The sequence below is a fragment of the Stegostoma tigrinum genome, chromosome 11 (assembly GCF_030684315.1).
Source record: "Stegostoma tigrinum isolate sSteTig4 chromosome 11, sSteTig4.hap1, whole genome shotgun sequence".
In the NCBI taxonomy this organism is placed as follows: Eukaryota; Metazoa; Chordata; class Chondrichthyes; order Orectolobiformes; family Stegostomatidae; genus Stegostoma; species Stegostoma tigrinum.
The window spans coordinates 60,820,701-60,844,545 of NC_081364.1; the positions used below are offsets into that span (position 1 = coordinate 60,820,701).

The 23,845-nt window shown below is 45.5% G+C and overlaps 1 protein-coding gene across 3 annotated transcripts in view; it reads left to right on the top strand.

Moving 5' to 3' along the window:
* grip2b (glutamate receptor interacting protein 2b) overlaps positions 1-23,845 on the top strand; it is a 538,749-nt gene that overhangs the window by 353,076 nt on the left and 161,828 nt on the right. The window contains exon 1 of one of the 3 annotated variants that reach the window (XM_059649484.1): positions 22,847-22,930. The exons of the other annotated variants lie outside the window; for them this stretch is intronic. Coding sequence (XP_059505467.1) covers positions 22,891-22,930 — 40 coding nt within the window. The 5' untranslated portion in view covers positions 22,847-22,890. Of the gene's footprint in view, positions 1-22,846; positions 22,931-23,845 lie in introns of those variants that run through there. 3 annotated transcript variants of the gene reach the window in all.

Genomic DNA, 23,845 nt, shown 5'->3' on the forward strand with positions numbered 1-23,845 from the left:
TCAGACTTTGGATTATTTGGGAAGTGCAGATAATTGAACATTGTGGCGGTTGCAGTGAATGTTACTGTTCGCCCTGATATTGGTGGTTGAATAGTTAATGTCAAACTTCTTGGCTTCAGAGTCTTGTACTGGTCCCTCTTGGCAGTAGCTGACTGGCTGCACTGAGTGAGCTTGAGTTTTTCTCGTTACTTTTCCGGTGCGGCAGAGTGTTTAAAGAACACTGGTTGTTCTCAAAGCTGCCGTGACCCTCACTGGTCCACCCGCACTAACACATCAGGCCGCTAACACGTCCACACACAGACTGGTGTTTCAGTCTGTTTCGAAGCTCCTTCGTCTGTAAGGCCAAGAAACAAAAAATTTGTGCAACTGTTAGCTCCCTGCTGAGAGGGGACGAGATACTGGAGCCCCACGTTATCTCTTCCTGTCACTTTTCTCTCCCAGTGTGAAGTTTTCCTGAAACATTTTCAGGTGTACCATTCCATGGATCACATGCACGACTTTGCCAGGAAGTGACTGCATTTGCATTTTATAGCTGCAGTGGCCTTCTTTATAAAACCAAAAAAAATTATAGCATAAATAGTTAACAATATCCAAGGGACTTTGGGGTTCCGATCTATCTGCATGACAATGAGGGTTTCAACAGGAGATGGGAAGTGCAAAAATGTACTGAGGTGTGCAGCTCTTTAATGCTGTATCAATAACCTTGCAATGCACAATGATAGAATAGTGTGGGTTGTTCACCCTTTGTGCTAGAGCAGACCACTTGCTGACTGCTCCAATGGCTGTTTCCCATTAGCAAGAAGTGTCAGAAAGTCTATCACTGCTATAACCCCCCACCCTCAGCCTGCCTGTAATAACAGGCTTTACCTATTGCTAATGGATGTAATGGCTGTTGCTCAGCGGGCCTGATAAAGAGCCTGCAGCAATCTGCTATGTAAATGCCTCTCTAATGAAGGTTAATGGCAGGAAGTGGACCCTCCGCTCAATTTTGTTTCACATACAGTGACAGGGCAAGGTCACCTACCCTTATCAGCCTGTCTCATGACAGCGCACAGAACACATTGACTGTTATATTCGTGGTCGTCACTGTCTCAGCATCAGAACTCTTCAGTGCAGTGACTTGTGGGCCATTGTGAGTCACATTCAGTCACCAATGATGAGGGAGAGACTCAGGAACAATGACACACTTGTTAGAGAACACAAAGAGCTGAAGCCTTTCTTTTGCTCTGCAATTTCTGTTCTTTCACATGAGCTGCCAACTCATCTGAGTGGTATTGAAGGACACAAAAGTTGCTGTAAAAGTCAACCTTATGCAGTGCCTTAAATCCGCCAATTCCAATGTATTATCTTGCCCGGAAAGTTTCTTCTTACAGAAGTTTATGATACTGTGGCATTTACAGAGGGTACATGTGAGGCGAGGTTGGGGCTTGTGTGGGCTGGTGGTGAGGAAGTATCTAGTAAGGTCAGGCATAAGGAGGTGCCCCTATACCTAACAGCAGGACCTTGTGAACACTCTCCAGGGCATTTCTCACATGGTAATCGGACAAGTGGACAGTCTGGCTGACAGGGATGAGGACAGAGGGGAGGGGGGAGAGGATCAATGGCTGGAGTTTATAGGTAGGGCCTCTTCGGAGGTCAGAGAGGTTTGAGCTGAGGATTAGACAAGGCATGTGGTGCGAATGGAGAGAGAGAAAGAACATGTGACACTGCGACCCTTAGTGTGACGTTGTATACTGTGCCATATCAGTACATCAAGAAGGCACAACAATGCCTGTTCTTCCTCAGGAGGCTAAGGAAATTCAGCATCTCTGTATGGACCCTCACCAATGTTCACAGATGCTCTATAGAAAGCATTCTATCTGGATGTATCACAGCTTGGTACAGCACCTGCTCTGCTCAGGACCATAAGAAACTATAGAGAGTTATGAACACAGCCCAGTCCATCACACAAGCCGACCTCCCATCCACCGACTCCACCTATATTTCTTGTTGCTGCAGAAAGGTAGCCAACATCAAAGACCCCTCCCCATCTTGGATATAATCTCTTCCGACCTTTCCATCAGGCAGAAGATACAAAAGCTTCAACACACACACCAACAGGAACAAGCACGTGTTTTCACCATTCTGAATAGGCCTCTTAAATTTCAAATCTAATGTTGATCTTGCTTTTTGCGTACCTTCTTTGCAGCTGCAGCTTTGTATTCCTCACTCTGTTCTATCACTCTATGATTTTTGTACGTTGTGTTCTGCCTGTTCTGCATGCAAAACAAAACTTTTCATTATACTTGGGTACATGTGACAGCAATAAATCTAATCAAATCAAATCATATCATAGTTAACCCCTTATATTATTATGTCTAGTTCAAGATTCATGGACCTGGAGAAGCAGGTATCTTAGTGAGGATTGAGGAGAATCTATTACTCAAAGCATTAGAGTTTGTGTTACTCTCTTGTGGAGCCCTGCTTAGGCTGCAGGGAAAGGACTGTGATCAGTTTGAGGACATAGGGACCTTAAAGTGAATGCAGTGCAGAATTACACCAGGTCTAAAAGAAATAGGTTATGTCTAGGCTTCTGCTTTGAACTGAGTGTTTCATTTTTATAATTGTTCATGGGATGTGAACATCACCAGGTAGACCAGCATTTATTTCCCTTGAGAAGGTGGTGGTGACTGGCACTTTGAACAGTAGCACTCTGTTGGGTGCCATTAGGGAGGGAATTCCAGGATTTTGACCCAGCAACGGTGAAGGAACAGCAAAGTATTTCCAAGTCAGGGGCTTGGAGGGGAGCATGGAGGTGGTGTGTTCCCAGGTATCTGCTTGTCCTTCTGGATGGAAGTGGTTGTGGCGTAGAAAGGTACTGTTGGATGTATCTTTGGTGAGTTGCAGTATAGGGAAATCTAATAGATACACTAAAGATAATTAAACAAGTTGAAAGGATAAATTCAGAGGCCAGAAAAAGGGGAATTGTCCTTACATGTAGAATGAGACTGATCCAAGCTGGCATCAGAATCAGTTGGTCACACAAAGAGATAGTGTAAAGAATTGTGGAACTCTTTAACCCTAACAGCTGTACCCTGCTGGGGGGTCAGGAGTGAATGAATTGAAGGTTTCAAATTGGAAGTTGGTAGATTTTTTTCTCTAGGTAACGGTGTGAAAAATTATAGGTCCAAGACAAATCGATGGAGTTGAAATAGAGATCACAGTAAAGCTCTATCGAATAGCAGAACGAATTCAAAGGGTGAACTTACAGAGTGTAACCCCAGCACATAAAGAGAAAATGGATGTCATTTGGTAGCGATCATGTTGAGGACCAACAGCATTTTATTTTTTTTTACCCGGATTAATTTATTTACTCCAGTACTGGTGGAGAGCTCTTTTCAACAAATGCAAAAAATGTACTGCAGCATATTAATGTGGTTTCTGGCTTTTTAGCATCGTTTTGACACTTGAATTTAGAAGTAGTCAAATAGGATGCAGAACGATGACTCAGTGTGTGATGGCGACTGCTGGGGATGGGCTGAGCTTAGAATTCCTGCCTGAACATTTAGAACAATGGACAGGCATATCAGCCGGACATCAGCCAGGAATGACCCTTTTGACCAGGAATGCTGTTGCATTAAGGGACGTGGGAATACCTTAGGCAAGTATTTGCTCCCAGGTCATTTCTGTGTGCCTCTGTCTGTTTGTGTGTAAATTACATTTAACCAATTCATAATGTTGCTGTACTGAAGAAATAATGGGTGCATATGCAGATCTGGAAGTGAACAGGAGGATTCCAGAGTCATTCCCTAGCCGATGTGGGGTTGCTAACTCTCCAGGAAGCCCCTAGAATCCCCATGGAACGCACAGTTAATATCTCAGAAAGCAAATCCAAGGCAGGAAGCTTGTTTTAAAAAAGGGTATTTTTTTTCATTTTAATTATTTTAGTTGATTTTGGAGATGCAAGAAAATCTTTGCAGGATGAATGACTGCTCAAAGAGATTTAATACAGGTCAGCAAACCTTCAGGGACTCAGACTAGATGAGCCTACGTCTGTGCTGGGACTGCTAGTCCTGCCTCAGGTGATGTTAAAGTGAAAGCAAAATGCTGCAGATGTGGGAAGTCTGAACAGGAAAACTGAAAGTGCTGCAGAAGCACCAGCAGCATCTGCAGAGAGAGAAGTGGGGTGAATGTGTCGAGTCGAACCTAGGCTCAGAACTGCTCAGGGCGGTTTGAAGAAATGCTAGGGTTTCCTGTTGATGACCACTAGCCCCAACCTTAATCCCCACTGTCCTCCAGGATGTGATGACCCAATAATTCAATAAAATGCTGTCTAACACTGTAACGGCAATCTACAGACCCAAGGGAAATGTGGACTCAGACCGTGCGAGGTCTGTATACAATTTCATCTCTTCTGGTGTGCATTTGGTCTCCAAAACCCGCTTGCTTCCATAATGTTGCCAAGACAGTGATGAATATTGTTGACATCTTTTACCTTAAGCTTGTTCTGACAGAATTGCCACATGGGGGTGAAGCGTTGAGCCTAGATTAACAGAAATTTAAGTTTGTTTTGTTCTTCAAACTTCTTCTCTCCCTCTGTATTCTTTCTCCCATTATTCTTTATTTTACTGTGTATCTTTCTTTTATGGTGTTTGTGACAAGGAAAGCTGGGAATTAAACAAAATAGATTTAATTTGATTCAATAGATATACTTTCAGTTTGAGTCAGAAGGTCTGACTTCCATTCTGGACGTTTCAGCACACAATTTAAATTGACATTGCAGTGCATTGCAGAGGAGGTGCAGCAATGTCAGAGGTGCTGACATTTGGATGAGTTATTAAAGGATGACTCTGCCCTGCCCTCTTGAGTGGATGTAAACGATCCCATGGCATCGTTGGAGAAAACGCATGGGAGTTCTCCCTCAGCCATCACTAAAACGAATTAACAGGCCATTACAAATTACTGTTTGTGGAAGCTTGCTTTGTGCGAATTGGCTGTGAATTTTCCCACATTACGATATGGGCTAAGCTTCAAAAAGCAGTGGCTCAGTGGTTAGCGCTGTCGGCACACACCGCCAGGGTCATGGGTTCAATTCCAGCCGAGGGTGACTGTCTATGCGGAGTTTGCACATTCTCCCTGTGTCTGTGTGAGTTTCCTCTCGGTGCTCCAGGTTTCTCTCACTGTCCAAAGGTGTGCAGGGTAGGCAGATTGGTCACGGTAAAATTCCGCAGGGATAGGTTAAGTGTTGGGCCTGCTTGGGATGCTGTTCAGGTGAGGAGGTGTCAGTGTGTACTCAATGGGCTAAATGGCCTGCTTCCACACTGTAGGAATCCTATGATTCTATGAAGTACTGAATTGGCTGTAATGTGCATCAAAACATCCTGTAATTGTGAAAGGTGCTTGATATTATCTAACTAAACTATCAGAGATGTAATTACATAGCTCTGGAGCAGGATGCGACTTGAACCCAGTTCTCCTGTCCCAGTGGCAGAGACACTACCAGTGCACCATAAGCAATTTTACGTGAAAAGTGCTGTAGAAATGAGAAATAAGCAGAAGTTCTAAATGATTCCAAACTGTAATTGGCTTGAAGCAAAATGAGAATGGGCAATTTGGATAAAAGAGTAATTTTAAGTTTTAAGTAATTAGCTTTTCAGCCTGTAAAGGATTTTAGATTATTTTATACTGGACAGGAGTGAGGCATCTTGCCCTGTTAGATGCCTGCAAGAAATTCTTCCAAAGCCTTCAACATGGAATATTTTTAATGCTGTAACTTGTTGCAAATGTGAGCTGATAACAGGGCAGTGAATGCAGCAGGCTATCTGGTATCTGAGTGAACACTGGGACTGGCAATAAATCTTCTTAGCCAGCAAAATTTAAGTATTGCAAAATAAATGTCAGAGAAAGAGGGTAAACTAGAATCCAAGATAATAAAATGTGAGGCTGGATGAACACAGCAGGCCAAGCAGCATCTCAGGAGCACAAAAGCTGACGTTTCGGGCCTAGACCCTTCATCAGAGAGGGGGATGGGGAGAGGGAACTGGAATAAATAGGGAGAGATGGGGAGGCGGACCGAAGATGGAGAGTAAAGAAGATAGGTGGAGAGAGTGTAGGTGGGGAGGTAGCGGGGGGATAGGTCAGTCCAGGGAAGACGGACAGGTCAAGGAGGTGGGATGAGGTTAGTAGGTAGCTGGGGGTGCGGCTTGGGGTGGGAGGAAGGGATGGGTGAGAGTAAGAACCGGTGAGGGAGGCAGAGACAGGTTGGACTGGTTTTGGGATGCAGTGGGTGGGGGGGAAGAGCTGGGCTGGTTGTGTGGTGCAGTGGGGGGAGGGGACGAACTGGGCTGGTTTAGGGATGCAGTAGGGGAAGGGGATATTTTGAAACTGGTGAAGTCCACATTGATACCATTGGGCTGCAGGGTTCCCAGGCAGAATATGAGTTGCTGTTCCTGCAACCTTCGGGTGGCATCATTGTGGCACTGCAGGAGGCCCATGATGGACATGTCATCTAGAGAATGGGAGGGGGAGTGGAAATGGTTCGCGACTGGGAGGTGCAGTTGTTTATTGCGAACCAAGTGGAGGTGTTCTGCAAAGCGGTCCCCAAGCCTCCGCTTGGTTTCGCCAATGTAGAGGAAGCCACACTGGGTACAGTGGATGCAGTGAGAATGAATAGAGTTGCAATAGACTAATCCCTGGAAACAATGGATTTTCTAAGGAAGTCCTGCTCTGGATCTTGGGAAGAAGGCAGAAGCAGCCTGTGAGGGTTCGGAGAGGGGTTTGACATTTGAGGCTTTGGGGGTGAAACTCTCCAGAGGGGATGTGGTCAGTAGATCTTGGGGGAATAATGGCATGACAGTGGGCAGTCGCATCTCAGTCTGGAGGCATGCAGGAGAAAGCATCGGAGAGTTGGCTTTCAGCTTCCTTCAAGTCAAGGTTGATTTACCAAACAGCATCAGCATCAATGTCAATGTGCTGTCAGAGGGAGATCAGGACTTTGAGATGGTCAGGCAGTTCTCAATGAAAGGACACAGAAGTGGCTAATATTAAGATGGAGCAGTGGGAGTGGGAACTCCGGAGAAAGGTCCCTTGCTTGGGGAGGGTTGGAATGCTGACCAAAGGATTAACTGTGAGGGCACCATTAGCATTACCTTTTCCCATTGAAATCACTTATGCCTTGTCCTGACTCTCCCTTTATTTCCTTCACAGCTGTAATATTTTCCAGTTTTGATGAACGATCACTGACTGGATCGCTATTTTTTTCCACAGACTGTTGACTCTATTTTATATCATGTACTGTTTACATTTCAGATTTGCATGTGCAGTATTTTGCCTTGTGTATAATTTGCACCCTGCTGCTTAAAGTGCCGGTCTTCGAATGGCTGATTTTAGTGTCGGGATTATTCACGGGGCACGTTACTATCGGAACTGGGGGTGGGGATTCTAACCCATGCAATTTGGAGGGAATCAATATAATCCGCTGCTGAGCTGAAGACGAAAGTTTCATTCACAGTGCCATGGTTCCTTAATATCAGCATACAAACAAGGATCAGTCGCTTCTGCTGATCAAAAGTTGAAGACAGAAACAACTTGCACTTGTGTAGTAACAGTCACCACACCAAGACACCAAAATACACACACTTCACAGCTACTAATGACCTTTCGAAGAGACCCCACTGGTGCGATATAAGCACAGCGAGACTCAGCCATAGGCTCATTGGCACAAAGTAGCAAGAACCTCTGCTTGATGTGGAATGTCATCTTGGGGCCTGGGATGGGGGTGAGGGAGGAGGTGTGGGGACAAGTGTAGCATTTCCTGCGGTTGCAGGGGAAGGTGCCGGGTGTGACCGCCCCAAGAGGATCCCCCTCGTTCTCACACACCACCCCACCAACCTCCGGATACAACGCATTACCGTCCTACACTTCCGCCATTTACAATCCTACCCCACCACCCAAGACATTTTTCCATCCCCACCCCTGTCTGCTTTCCGGAGAGACCACTCTCTCCGTTACTCCCTTGTTCGCTCCACACTACTCTCCAACCCCACCACACCCGGCACCTTCCCCTGCAACCGCAGGAAATGCTACACTTGCCCCCACACCTCCTCCCTCACCCCCATCCCAGGCCCCAAGATGACATTCCACATCAAGCAGAGGTTCACCTGCACATCTGCCAATGTGGTATACTGCATCCACTGTACCAGGTGCGGCTTCCTCTACATTGGGGAAACCAAGCGGAGGCTTGGGGACCGCTTTGCAGAACACCTCCGCTCAGTTCGCTACAAACAACTGCACCTCCCAGTCGCAAACCATTTCCACTCCCCCTCCCGTTCTCTAGATGACATTGTCCATCATGGGCCTCCTGCAGTGCCACAATGATGCCACCCGAAGGTTGCAGGAACAGCAACTCATATTCCGCCTGGGAACCCTGCAGCCCAATGGTATCAATGTGGACTTCACCAGTTTCAAAATCTCCCCTTCCCCTACTGCATCCCTAAACCAGCCCAGTTCGTCCCCTCCCCCCACTGCACCACACAACCAGCCCAGCTCTTCCCCCCCACCCACTGCATCCCAAAACCAGTCCAGCCTGTCTCTGCCTCCCTAACCGGTTCTTCCTCTCACCCATCCCTTCCTCCCACCCCAAGCCGCACCTCCATCTCCTACCTACTAACCTCATCCCACCTCCTTGACCTGTCCGTCTTCCCTGGACTGACCTATCCCCTCCCTACCTCCCCACCTATACTCTCTCCACCTATCTTCTTTACTCTCCATCTTCGGTCCGCCTCCCCCTCTCTCCCTATTTATTCCAGTTCCCTCTCCCCATCCCCCTCTCTGATGAAGGGTCTCGGCCCGAAATGTCAGCTTTTGTGCTCCTGAGATGCTGCTTGGCCTGCTGTGTTCATCCAGCCTCACATTTCATTGTCTTGGAATTCTCCAGCATCTGCAGTTCCCATCATCTCTAAACTAGAATCCAATCAGGTATAGGGAAAGAAGTAAAGAGAGAAAGATTAAATTAAGACTGAAAGAAGAAAGAGAGAGAGAACAGAAAAGTAAGACAAAATCTAACATTTTTAAGACCTTCAACAACAATCTATTACCAAAAGGAATGAATCTCCATAATGTAAATTACCATTTTCTGGGCTACAGATCTTGACTCATAGTTAGTAACAATTAATCATTTAAGAGGGATCTAATGCTGGTAACAGCCTCCTGTAGCTCTCTGCACCAGGTTTAATGATCAACCAATGTACAATATCCGACAAGTTCCAAGCTATAAAGGAGGAAGCTATGGGCCAGATGCCATGTGTAAAGACAACAGCTGAGCTGTTTAGATCACCAAGAACTCCTGTAAGTTTGTAAATTAATAGCGTATCCCATAATCCCCTGAATTTGCCAGCTGATTTGCACATTGACAACACCATATGTCATTAACATGCAGCTATTTCTTCAGCTAGAACTAGCCCATTGTGACCTGGTTCTGAATCTGCATCGAATCACACAGGAAGGGCTCTTGTGAAGTGGTGTAGTATCCCTAACTCTGAGCTAGAAGATCTGGGTCAATCCCATGTGCTCCAGAATTGTGCTTGTGCCTGAACTGATTGATTAAGAATTGCACAGAAATCGCAACACTTCAATAAGCCATGAGGCCTCACCAGTCACATTTGTATTTCCCTCCACATGAACAATTCACCCAATTCCATGTTCCTTCCCATATCACTTGCTCCCATTTTTCTTCAATCATCCATTTACTCTATTCTTAAATAATGGGAGGCTGTCCTTACATCAGTACCATGGCAACTGTGGCTTTGGTTTTTTTCATGCTTAAGTTCTGAAACTCCACTTCCTAAGTCTTTCTATTTCTCTCTCTCCATCCCTTTCTGTCTGTTTCTACTTCTTTTTGCTCCTTAAAACCAACTATTTAGAGCTTTTCTTTGTAATTCTTTACACAGCTTAGCAACAAACTTTGGTTCCCATTTAGCTGAACAATTTATGGCAGCTTCCATGGCTTTCATAGCAAGGTATGGGCTAAGGAAACATCTCTCTAAGGATGGATAGGTTTGATTGTGGACTCAGGATCATAATAGAGAGCTCATGGCTAGGTCAGCTATCATCCTTTCAGTGTGGAAACAGGCCATTCAGCCCAACAGGTCCACATCGCCCCTCTGAACAGCATCCCTAGGCACTATGGATAATTTAGCATAGCTAATCCACCTAGCCTGCACATCTTTGGACTGTGGGAGGAAACCGGAGCACCCGGAGGAAACCCACGCAGGCACAAGGAGAATGTGCAAACTCTACACAGACAGTCGCCCGAGGGTGGAATCCAACCCCGGTCCCTGTCGCTGTGAGGCTGCAGTGCTAACCACTGAAGCACCCCAATGAAAGCAGGCTGCTGTTTCTGCTTGGTTTCACACTGGGAACCTTTCGCGGATTAGGTGAATGCGATAACCACTGCACTACTGACACTGATAAGCTTGTGATTTCTAAAAGCTTAGTTGCCTGGCACATTTTTGCATGGAGTTGGAGGGCGGAATTTTTTTGGCCCTGTGGAAGCAGGAATGGGGGTGTGGGGAAGCGTGCTGTAAAAATATCCAGGCGCTGTGTTTGGGTTGTATCATTCAACTATTTCATGTTTGATTATGTGAGTCTGGTCACTGATCTATACACACATTGCTTGATTGGTTAAACCTAGTGTGAGCTCAGAAGACGGTCAACAAACCTGACAGGAGCTGCTAAAAGCTGATCTGTGAGCATTAGTACGGAAAATTTGCTTTTTTTTGCAACTCTCGTAAGTATGCGTAGCACTCCCAGAAGCTGCATTGCTCTGAAATATAACAAAAACAGAAAGGGTTTGATGAGGATAACGCTGTTGATGTGGTATACATGGATTTCCAGAAGGCATCTGACACAACGCCACAAAAAGATGTGAGAAAAGTTACAACACATGGTATAAAAAGCACAGTAACTACATGGATACAAAATTAGCTGAATGGTAGAAAACAGAGAGTAATGGTCAGTGGCTATTTTTCAAGCTGGAGTGTGGAGTTCCCCAAGGCTCCCCAAGGACCTTTGCTTTTCCTGAGAAATGTTAATGATCTGAGTTATGATGTGGAGGATGGGTAGGCATCCCATGTTTTGCTTGGGAACCTTGAAGCCTCCAAGACACTCAACATTGAGTTCACTAACTTTAGAGCCTGACCACGTCCGTGTTTTTTACCCATCGCCCCCACCGCCACCCTGCTCCTGATGTGACATTGGTTGTTTTCAGCCCAGCCAACCCACTCTGTCCTATTCTTAGCATTATCATTTACTCAGCTTCTCTTCTGCCCTGGGCCTAATATTAATCATCTACCTACCCTTTTCATATCTCTCTGTCTTTAGGCTTCTTCTCTGCCTATTCGCTCACGTCTCAGCCTACAAGGATGTCGTGTTAAATTAGTACAAGACACTTGTTAGAACTCAGCTGGAGTATTGTGTACAGTTGTGAATGCCACATTACGGGAAAGATGTGAAAGCATTGGACATAGTGCAGAATGAGTTTACAAGAATGGTCCAAGAATGAGAAACTTCAGTTATGAGGGTAGATTGAAGTAGCAGGGACTGTTCTCCTTGGAGTGAAGAATGCTGAGAGGAGTTCTGATATAGATTTTCAGAATCATGAGTGGGCTGGACACAGCAGATGGGGTAACATGTAATCATTAACGCAGGAAATGCCACTAATGAATCTGCATTACCATTACTGTCTGTTAAAAAGACACAACTTACAATGTGTTAACTACATTATACACAACTTCAGGCAGGAACGGATGTTCGGTACACTTGAAGTACAATACCTTATTTGCCTAAACATAGCCCGGTGACAGATGGTGATCTAATGTTAACCTTGGTGCTCTTGTGGTGCAGTGATAGTGTCTCTATCCCTGGGCTAGGAGGCCTTGATTTATGAGCTATCTGTTTTAGAGATATGTCGTGACATCTCTGAGCTGGATGATCAGAAATTATCCTCCACTGCCCTACTCTGAGAAATTACGCACAGCAACTCTCAATTTATTTCCTGGTAAAGATGCAGAATTTATTGAAGCAAGCTGTCAAAGAAAGAAACTTCAATATTTCCCACACTTGGGGAATCGACCCCTTCAGTGATGTTTCTAGACTCCTAGGGAGCAAGTGGGACTTGAACCTGGGACTTGACTGTTCAGAGGTAGCAACGCAACCACTGCACCACAAGACAGCTCTACCAGCATTCTATTGGATGACCTGTATCTCCATTTTTCAATGGCCAGTACCCTTGCTCAGTTGAAACTAATCAGTCTCCTAACCAGTTAGGATAGGATTCTTGGCAGCGTGGAGGAACAGAGGGATCTTGGTGTGCAGATACATAGATCTCTTAAAATGGCCACCCAAGTGGACAGGGTTGTTAAGAAAGCATATGGTGTTTTGGCTTTCATTAACAGGGGGATTGAGTTTAAGAGTCGTGAGATCTTGTTGCAGGCTCTATAAAACTTTGGTTAGACCGCACTTGGAATACTGCGTCCAGTTCTGGGCGCCCTATTATAGGAAAGATGTGGATGCTTTGGAGAGGGTTCAGAGGAGGTTTACCAGGATGCTGCCTGGACTGGAGGGCTTATCTTATGAAGAGAGGTTGACTGAGCTCGGTCTCTTTTCATTGAAGAAAAGGAGGAGGAGAGGGGACCTAATTGAGGTATACAAGATAGTGAGGGGCATAGATAGAGTCGATAGCCAGAGACTATTTCCCAGGGCAGAAATGGCTAACACGAGGGGCCATAGTTTTAAGCTGGTTGGAGGAAAGTATAGAGGGGATGTCAGAGGCGGGTTCTTTACGCAGAGAGTTGTGAGAGCATGGAATGCGTTGCCAGCAGCAGTTGTGGAAGCAGGGTCGTTGGGGTCATTTAAGAGACTGCTGGACATGCATATGGTCACAGAAATTTGAGGGTGCATACATGAGGATCAATGGTCGGCACAACATTGTGGGCTGAAGGGCCTGTCCTGTGCTGTACTGTTCTATGTTCTATGTTCTAGTCTCAGTTTTGAAAGCCATCACTGTCTCAGCACCCACACCCTTTTCTGAAATAGACTTCCAGATTCTGCAAGTCTGGTGTGAAAAAGTGTTTCCCTACTTTTGCTCAGAGAAATACCTACCTCTAATTTATCATTCTCTCCCTTTGGTTTTGAATTCCCCATTGCCAGGGAATGCTTTCTCTGCACCTGTATTATCAAATTCCTTTTGACATTTTAAACACCAATCAGGTCACCCATCAAAACCCAGAAATACAAACAAAGTTTGTACAAGTGGTACTTAAATTGTAAGCCTTTAATCCCCGTCTTTTGTTTCAATTCTGGTGACTATGCACTGCGAGCCAGCCCTCCCAGACAAAAATAAAATCCTTCCTGAGCTGTGGTGCTCAAAATTGAAATCATTACTCCCAGTTGAGAGCTTTCTCCAGCTGTGTTGGCACGGTGGTTTAGTTCTCAGCACTGCAGCCTCACAGTGCCTGGGATCTGGATTCATTTCCAGCCTCAGGTGTGGAGTTTTGCACATGTCTGCACGGGCTTCCCCCCCACAGCCCAGAGATGGTGGATTAGCCATGCTAAATTGCCTGCTGTGTCTAGGGATACATAGATTAGCCACGGGATATGCAGTGTTACAGGAATAAAGAGGGGGGTGTGTCACTTGGAGGGTGGCTGTGGACTTGATAGGCTGCTCCAGGGATTTTAAGAGTTGTTCTTATCCTCCCTTTCTATTCTAGTTGACTTGGAAAAAAAATTGCAGCATTTTTTGATAGCTTTTCCAAGCTGGCCATTGACTTTTAATGATGCGTAGACGTTAGCATGTAAATATCTTTGCTCAACTACATTGAGAAAATACGTCAGTTTATCTCTTTTGGTTCCATGGTCAACTCCATTTGACACAGGTACGCTCATTCATTTAACTCGTGTGTGTTCCCCCACTGACACATCTTGCTCCCATCTGCGTTAGTTATTGGAGATAATGGGAACTGCAGATGCTGGAGATGCGTTAGTTATTGCCCTTCTTAGCTCATTGCTATTTGGAAACTTGAATACACGACTCCATATTTCCTCATCCACAGCATTCATGAATATGGTGCAAAGTTGAGGCCCATGTAAAGATCCCCTATGAATATCACCAAATCAAACAGATGACTCCCATTTTCCATCTAATACCTTCTGACCAATTTTCAACCTCAAAACGCTTTCTTCAATTCCATGTGGTTTTCAGTTAATCTCCCATGTGGAACTTCTCAAATGCCTTCTAGAAATCAATGTGTGTAACATCAATAAATGATCCATTGTTTAGGGGATTAAAAATGTGCTAAAGAGTTCAACTAGGTATGAGACATTTGACAAATCTTTATTGGCTGATCTTGTCATATTTGGCCATGTGTATGGTCATAGAATTGTAGAGATCTACAGACAGAAAAAGGCCCGTCAACTCATTGTATCTGTGCCCATCAAAAAAACACATATCTGTTCTAATCCCAATTGTCCGGTACTTGGCCCATAGCCTCTACATCTTGGCAATGCAGGTGCACATCTAAATATTTCTTAAATGTTTCTTAGATGGGTTTCAGCCTGTACCACCCATACAGGCAGTGAGTTCCAGATTCCCACCACCCTCTGGGTGAAAAACCTTTCTTTCACATTGTGCCTAAGCCTCCTGCCCCTTACATTAAATCTATGCTTCGTGGTCATTGAGGCCTACACCAACTGATCCCTGTATCCCCCCATCATTCACTCTGCACCCAATGACAGTGCTGGTAGCTTTCTTGCAGCTATATTAAACCCCACAAGTGACAATATGGAGCAAAGGTGTTTCCCATTTACACCAACCAGGATCCAAAAGGTATTTCCCATATACACCAACTAGGATCCAAAAGGTGCTTCCCGTACACACCAACCAGGATCCAAAAGGTGTTTCCCATACACTCCAACTAGGATCCAAAAGGTGCTTCCCATACACACCAACCAGGATCCAAAAGATGTTTCCCGTACAGACCAACCAGGATCCAAAAGGTGTTTCCCGTACAGACCAACCAGGATCCAAAAGGTGTTTCCCATACACTCCAACCAGGATCCAAAAGGTGTTTCCCCTACACACCAACCAGGATCCAAAAGGTGTTTCCCGTACACACCAACCAGGATCCAAAAGATGTTTCCCGTACACACCAACCAGGATCCAAAAGGTGTTTCCAATACACTCCAACCAGGATCCAAAAGGTGTTTCCCGTACACACCAACCAGGATCCAAAAGAATGCCAGTAAAGATTCATTGTACTTTGTGCTGTTTCTTGTTCAGTGGACAGATTTGATTTACACATTGCCCAGTTTTACACACTAATGATTTTATGGACTTCAAATTAAGGGCTAAATAACTTGTTTAATTTTAGTGATGTGAGTTGAAGGAAAAAAAAGTGACTAAGACAACTCCTTTTAATTATCCTATGGGATCTTCACCATTAGCCCAAAATCGAAGGCAGTTTAAAATAGTGCTAATATTGCTGTACTCTAGGCCAATATTCTGGCTATATGGGTTCATAGACCCCATGGCAGATGGAGAAACTTAAATTCGATAAAACTCCAGATTTAAAAAGCTGGCCTATTGCTTTGTGTGATAAAGTAGCATTCCTTAAACAATGCACTAACACATCAACTTAAGTCAAATGCTTGAATCTAAATTATTCAACCCATAACCTTCTGCTTAAAATGTAAAATATGATGAAGGTTCATGAGGCATTGTAATTATTATTTGGAAACTTGGGTTCTAAAGTGAATAAAAATGTGTATAATCTCAAGTCTGATTTATATTTCTAAATTTTATGCATTATGAAGGGGAAAGTAACATTATTTTAGCTTCACTTCATATTTTGAATTCTGTGGGCATTGCCAAAAGGGTTGGAAATGTGTTCATGTGCACTTAAATGGGACTTTAAAAAAAAGCCTTGTGATGAATAGTTCAGGTGCTTTAGAAAGCAAGAATAGCAGAGGTGAAAGTCTGGGCTGCTACCTAGCAACAAGGTCAAATAGGACACAAGGCATCAGCGATGCTAACTGTTATACCTTTAGAAAGTGAGAATCATACAAAAGATCAGTGAGTGTGCAGTTTTATTTCAGAAAGGAACAGGTTGTTCCAGGAAAGAAAGCCTGTATGGACAACAGTGCAGTTTAGCAGTCTCCAGAACAATCAGGGCAGGAGTAAAGAAATCCCGAGTGGTGTAACATCAATAAATAAGTAATCACTAAGTAGTCAATAAGCTCCAGTAACAGGAGGCTGTAAAAGAGAAGTTCAAGGAATCCATGTTAAGCGATAAGTGAGCTGAGTTAGCAGTATATTGAAGGCTCTTATGACAAGATATTCATGAAAGAGGCTGACATCAAATTAATGCAGAGTTTCTGGAAAAACGCCAAGTACAACTGTCCCAATTCACCAAGAAACTTTAAGTGGAAACTGGGTAACCCTTCATTAAAGTTTCAGTATCTGTAACATTGTTGTTGAGATCATGAAGGGTGGATATTTATTTGTAACAAGACTGTTTCAATTCATTCTTAAAGTACATTGTTGGAAGTGCTTTGGTAGGGGGACAGTGAAAATGTTCAGTGACTGACCACCATGATAAACAAATTAGAAAAACAAAACTTACAGTCAAGCAAACCAGGTTTCACTCTGAGATCTGACTTGTCTCGTGTTACCAGCAGCTGGGATCATAACAGAATTTTTGGTGGGTTTGTGGTAACATCGCTCTAATGATACTCCAGGCTAGTGTTCTGGGCACGCGTGTTCATCGACCCCATGGTAGATGGGAAAACTTAAATTCAATAAAAATCCAGAGTTAAACAGCTGGCCTACTGGCAACCCATTTCACCACTGTCATTTATCACCCATTTGGGTCACTAATATACTTTAAGCAAAAAAATTCCGCCATCATTACCTGGTCTAATTGTGACTTCAGATCCCTAACAATGTGGTCAACACTTAACTACGTCATGGGCAATAAATGCTGACCTAGCCATTGACACCAACATCCTGTGAATAAACAATGTAAAAGGAGTACAAGCAATATGTGCCAATTTTAATAATAGCTGCATTGTGACTTCATTGCAAATGAAGCTGTCAGTCAAAGTCAGGAGCATGCCCTGGATGTCAGTCACCTTGGATGTTTGAAGTGAATGGAATAGTTTGAGCAGTTTCATGCAAATTGAAGAGTTTATGTAAGGACAGAGAGGACAACCAAGCTTTCGGACTGAGGTGTGTATTTTAGCAGCCTGTAGGAACAACTAGCAGGAGGCAATTTCAACTTGCATGTGCTGCGAACAGCTGAAAGGAATTCAAGAAAGAATTTATGCTGGGCAGCCAGCGAGAGACAACCTGAAGGTTGTTCTTTCCACTCTGTACATCTGATTGCTGTTAGCGATTAATGACCTGGGCCTATTGCTCATCTATCTCATTGGGCCACTCTAAAAAGCTGTCTCATCAGTTGCTATCCTCTGCTCTGAATCTCTCTCCTTAAAGCCAAGGTTTTAATTTTAGCCAGTTGTTCTTCAAATAGCTGATTTTGTACTGAAGTGGCACTATTGAGCAGAGCTGAGCTGTTGAGGAATCTGACCTGGCAGGCTGAGCAGTGCTGTGTGAGGTATAAAAGCTTCACTCATCCATGTATCCATCCATTGAGAGCCAACCTCCTGGATTACTCTTCCCTCTCTGTGGGTGGGGTTGGCAATCTTGCCATTTGCCATTGGGCTGCTACAAGCCACCTGGCCCTGCTGTTGACTTGCCCACCTGTGACCCCACCTTGAGCTACCCATGTGGAAAGAGAGCAAACAAATGAGCTTTGATCTGTAACACCAAGGATGCAGGCTGTGGTGAGGAGGGAGGGAAGCCGTAACCAGAAGGAAGAACAAGAACACTTGTGAAAGATGTGACAGAAGGACTTGGAGCAGGAGCAGGCCATTCAGCCCCATGAGCCTGTTCCGCCCTTCGAAATGATTACAGCTGACCTCATCACCTTTCTGATGAAGGGTCTCGGCCCAAAACATCAGCTTTTGTGCTCCTGAGATGTTGCTTGGCCTGCTGCGTTCATCCAGCTTCACACTTTGTTATCTCATCACCTTTCCTACCTGCTCTCTGTTATCCTTTAACCCACTATTAATTCAAAATTTGTCTATCTCCTCCTTAAATCAATTCAGTGTCCCAGTATTGACTGCACTCTGGGGTAGTGAAATCCACACATTTGCGACTTTTGAGAGCTCCTTCTCACCTCTGTTTAACATCTGCTACCCCTTAGCTCGAAACTATGACCTCTCATTCCAGATTGCCCTGCAAGAGAAACAATCATCCTTTCTATGTCAACTTTGTCAATCCCCTTTAGCATCTTATAAACCTCAATTCAATACTTTCTCACTCTTCTAAGCTCAGTCTCTATTCAGAAGAAAACCCCCCTCATCTCTGGAATTAATGGAGTGAACCTCCTCTGAACTGCTTCCAATGCAACTGCATCCCTCCTCAAGTAAGAGGAGCAAAACTGTATGTCTCATGTAGTCTACCTCAAAATAGAGCTCCAGCACATAAAGTACCTTCATTTCCAAGTTTTACTGAAATACCTCCACAGAGGATGACATTCTGTTGTTAAGTCACCTGTTATTTACACTTGGAGAGTCCTTGATACTGATCCATCTCCCTCAGAGCCAGCTCTCAGAGAGAACAGAAGCTCTGACATCCCTGTTCATATCTATCAGCCAGGGCTCCCTGATTGGACCAGATTAACAGTCCCATTCTATGAGGTCCATTAGGCTAGCCTCGTTACAATCACCACACTTTTTTTTAACTGGTCCTTCCCTGTTGGTACTATTGGGTTGCAGGAACCCGGATTGATTGATTGGCTATTGGCACGTGTACCAAGATACAGTGAAAAGTGTTGTTTTGTTTGCTATACAGACTGAACATGCCATACAAAGTGCGTCAAGGTCGCACAATAGAGTGCAGAATCTAGTGTTACAGCCACAGAGAAGGTGCAGAGAGGGAGATCGGAATTAACATTTGAGAGGTCCATTTAAAAGTCTGATAACAGCAGGGAAGAAGCTGTTCTTGAATCTGTTCGTATGTGTATTGAAACGTTTATATCTTCTGCCCGAAGGGAGAGGACGGAAGAGACATTAACCGGGGTGGGAGGGGTCTTTGACTTTTTGTTAGTTGCGTTCCCAAGACAGCAGGAAGTGCAAATGGAGTCTGTGGATGGAAGGCTGGTTTGTATGATGGACTAGGCTGTGTTCACCACTCTCTGCACTTTCTTGCAGTCTTAGGAAGAGCTGTTACCAAACCATGCTGTGACGCATGCATATAGGATGCTTTCTATGGTGCATCTATAAAAATTGGTAAGAGTTTTTGTGGACAGTCTGAATTTCCTTAGCCTCCTGAGGAAGTGAAGATATTGTTTGTGGTTTGTTGACTGTCATGTTGAGGCGTACGGTCCAGGCCAGGTTGTTGGTGATCATTACTCCCAGAAACTTGGCACTGTCCACTATCTCTACCGCGGCATTGATGTGGACAGGGATGTGCATGGGCACAGAGTTGCAAGGTGATAACAAGTTCAAGGGCTTGGACAAAGCTGTTTGCAGGGATAGAGTTGTCTAGGCTGTATCTTCTTGAGGCAGAAGTTGGGGTTTTTGCACTGGCAAAGCACAATCAATAACTGAGCAGAACCGGTCATTCACAGTATCAGCTAGCATGAGGAGGCAGCAAGTTAAGTCAGGGGCTCTGTATTTTAGCAGGAGTGCTGCTGAGGGAAATGAGAGGGGCTCCTGCAGCGCACTGATAGCGTCCACACCTCTGAGCCAGGAGATCCAGGTTCAAAGTCCCGTCTCCTCAGAGGTCTGAACAGGCAATTGGAAAACATCTGTTAAGGGAGATGACACAGGTGTGGAAAAGAAACGAAAGTGAATATAGAAGAGACTGAGGATTGACAGGGCAGGGGCGCTGGGAATGTGTGGTTTTATGAGGAAATGGGGCAAGGCAGCTGAATGAATGGGTGGAGTCTGTCTTGGTGACAAAAAGGTTTGTGTTTCTGATCATGAGTGAGCTCAGAATGGGCATCCTATGTCTCCAATGTACATGAGAGATTGTAAGGAGATGCGGTGTAGGGGTGCGATACAGCCTATCTCAGGTATCAAGCAACACTTTCCTTCCCAAGATGTGTGTGAAAATATCTCAGAAGAAAGGAAATATAAGGCAACCTTATAAATGGAGACTTTCTAGAGACACAGCAAGATCCCCAAAAACAGGAATGATTGTATGACCAGATAATCTTGTTTTAATGGTGTTACTTGATGGATAAATATTGGTCAAAAGATGAGGGTGAAGATTTCTGCTTTTTAAAGAGATAACACAGGATCTTTTTCCTTCCAACTGAGAAAACAGACTGCAGAGATGTGACGACATACTGGGTCTGACTGGGCCCACTGTTGTGTAGTACTGAGGGCACGTCACACTGCTAGGTACTAGGTACTGGATGAGAGAACCCTCGCCTGCCCTATGGGATCAGGATGGAAGATCCTAAGGCATTCTTTTAAAGAACAGCAGCATAATTTTAATAATTATACCCTCAATCAACACCACTGAAGTCGACTGTGCGACCATGATTATGTTGCTGTTTGTGGGAGCTTAGAAACGTGGAAATATTGGAGCAGGAGTAGGCCATTCAGCCCTTTGAGTCTGCTCAGCCCTTCATTATAATGGATGTCTGATTATCTAACTCAGCATAACCTGTTATCACTTTCACTCTTCGATCCTGTTAGCCCTAAGAACAGCAAATGGGAGTAGATTAATGTAGGATATTTGGTCATCTTGGACGATTTGGACCAAAGGGTCTGGTTTCCAATCTGTACGACTCTATAACCATTAGATTCCCTACAGTGTGGAAACAGGCCCTTCGGCTCAACCAGTCCACACCGCCCCTTGAAGCATCCCACCCAGACCCATCCCCCTATAACCCACACACCCCTGAACACTGCGGGCAATTTAGCATGGCTGATCCACCTAGCCTGCACATCTTTGGACTGAGGGAGGAAACCGGAGCACCCAGAGGAAACCCACGCAGACGCGGGGTGAACGTGCAAACTCTGCACAGACAGTTGTCCGAGGTGGAATTGAACCCGGGTCCCTGACCCTGTGAGGCTGCAGTGCTAACCACTGAACCCCACGTTCAATGGTTTGGCTTCAGCTGCTTTCCGTGCCAGAGAAATCTTGTGTGCTGCGAGTCCTTAATCTATTGCCATAAACGCACTTCAAAACAGCTTCCTTGGCGGCGGGCGGCGCTACAGCAACGAACGTTGGTTTTCGCTCTTTTCGAGCACACTAACCTCAGGGAATCTCTCTCCCATTGCAACTCTCTTGTAACTCTCCATCTTCGGTACGCCTCCCCCTCTCTCCCTATTTATTCCAGTTCCCTCCCTCCATCCCCCTCTCTGATGAAGGGTCTAGGCCCGAAACGTCAGCTTTTGTGCTCCTGAGATGCTGCTTGGCCTGCTGTGTTCATCCAGCCTCACATTTTATTATCTTGGAATCTCCAGCATCTGCAGTTCCCATTATCTCTGATACTATTTTAACCTCACTGCGAAGCCTCTTCCAGGGATGCCTAACCTGAAGAAGTTACCCTCCTCCCTCCGGACCAACCTCAGGGAATCTCTCTCCCATTGCAACTCTCTTGTAACTCTCCATCTTCGGTACGCCTCCCCCTCTCTCCCTATTTATTCCAGTTCCCTCCCTCCATCCCCCTCTCTGATGAAGGGTCTAGGCCCGAAACGTCAGCTTTTGTGCTCCTGAGATGCTGCTTGGCCTGCTGTGTTCATCCAGCCTCACATTTTATTATCTTGGAATCTCCAGCATCTGCAGTTCCCATTATCTCTGACACATTTCTCCGTGCCTGTTTTACCAGAAGCAGCACTGAGGGGAGGAACACGTTGCGGGGGGGGGGGGGGTGGTCACGGAAACGGTGCAAAGGGTATGTCAACTAAACCGTCCCAACCCTGTTTCCAGCAATCCTGTGGTTCCAATGCAGAGAGGGGAAAAGCAAACGAAAGGCCCGGCGCTGAGATATTTTGCCTGGATTGGCGACTGGGATACACTCATGTTAGCAATCTGCTGTGTGTGTGTGTTTTTTGGGGGTGGGATATCAGTCTAAGCTTTCTATTGCTAGTCTGGGGGCTAGCGGAGGGAGATGGAGGAACGGTGGATCAGAGAAGGGAAAGAAGACAAGCCTGGAAAAGCGGTTGGAATTTAGCAGGAGTCACGTCCCGGCGGCCTGCATGCATGCATGTACGGAAACAGGACTCGCCACCGTTCATCTCCACAATGCAGAGAGGGGGGCCTGCAGTTAGCTGCCGAGAGAGGGAGCTGGCTGCCTGGGGAACACTGTCTCAAGCAGCAGAGGCACTGCTGTGTGAGGGCAGGATAGCAGGGAGCTCTGAACCCAGCCTGCTGGAGGAAAGATGGAAACAGAGAGAGTCGTGCGCCAATTGGGGCTGAAATGACCGGCCTGTCGCTCTTGGGGGCGTGATAACGTTTGGCTGTTGAAGCCCCATTGGCCTCGTACGAGAGATGAGGGTTGGGGGGAGCAGTGATGTATCGTGATTTTTTTTAACCCTTTCTGCACGCTGTCCTGAAAATGAAATGTCATGCGGTGCTGCTGTGATAATACGCGCGGAAGTGGCTTTGGTTTATCTGGGGGAGGTTGGAGATAAGGTGGTGTCCCCCCCCCCCCACCCCGCCCCAACCAGACCGTGTCCCCGGGAGCGAGAGAGAGAGAGAGAGAGAGCTGACTCTGCCTGTCACAGTGGGTGTGCGGAACCGCTAGCCCGGAGCCTTAGACAAGTTGCTGATCAACCATGCTGTGCGGCTTCAGCAGAGACCTGCACTCGGACTTTGGTAAGTTCCCGAGCAAGAGGACAACTTAACTCGCTCGCCCCTTGCGAACGGGGATAACGTTTAACCGCCCGACTTTGACCCGTTCGGCTTACAGTTTGCAAGCGAGCCTCTGGGTCTCAGCCCAATGCACTTGAACGTGGTAAACTCCCAGCTCTGCGGAGACCAGATTTGGGATACAACGGGAAGCAAGGGAATCAGCGTGCAGAGAGGTTTCTCATAGTTACTCCCCACTGTTTAAATGAAGCATTCCGAAATTTACCGGGAAATCTCAGGGTTTAAGGCTGATAGGGTAAAGGGAGAAAGTAGGATTTGGAACCGTTAGTTTTAAAGGGAGGCAACAGGATTTGATATCAGTGTGTTCAACAAACAAACAACGGGACTATGTACTAACGAATTTCTTATTATTTACAGTCTGCAGGTTTTTTTAAAAATTAAACCTCTGATTCTGTGGGCTGTAACCTTAATACTTATGTATGTTTTGAATGTGAATGACACTGGCAATGTCAGCCATTTTTGCCCATCCCTAGTTGCCCTTAAAGACACAAGTTGGTGCTGACCTGCTGCAGTCTACTTACTGTGGGTAGACCCACAATGCTGTTAGGGAAGGAGTTCCAGGATTTTGTCCCAATGACAGCGACAGGATGGCGATGATGTTTTTCCAAGTCAGGATGATGAGCGGCTTGGAGGGGAGCTTGTAGGCGGCGGGGTTCCCATCTCTCTGCTGCCCTTGTCTTTCTGTGTGAGGGAGGTGTCAGGTTTGGAAGAGGCTGTCAAGGGACTTTTGGCGATCTTGCTGCACATGCACCTTGTGGATGGTTCCCACTGCTGCCAGTGTGCACCAGTGATTCAGAGAGTGCATGCTTAAAGTGGCGAATAGAGTGCTGGCCTAACCGCTTGTTTGGCCCTGGTGCCTTT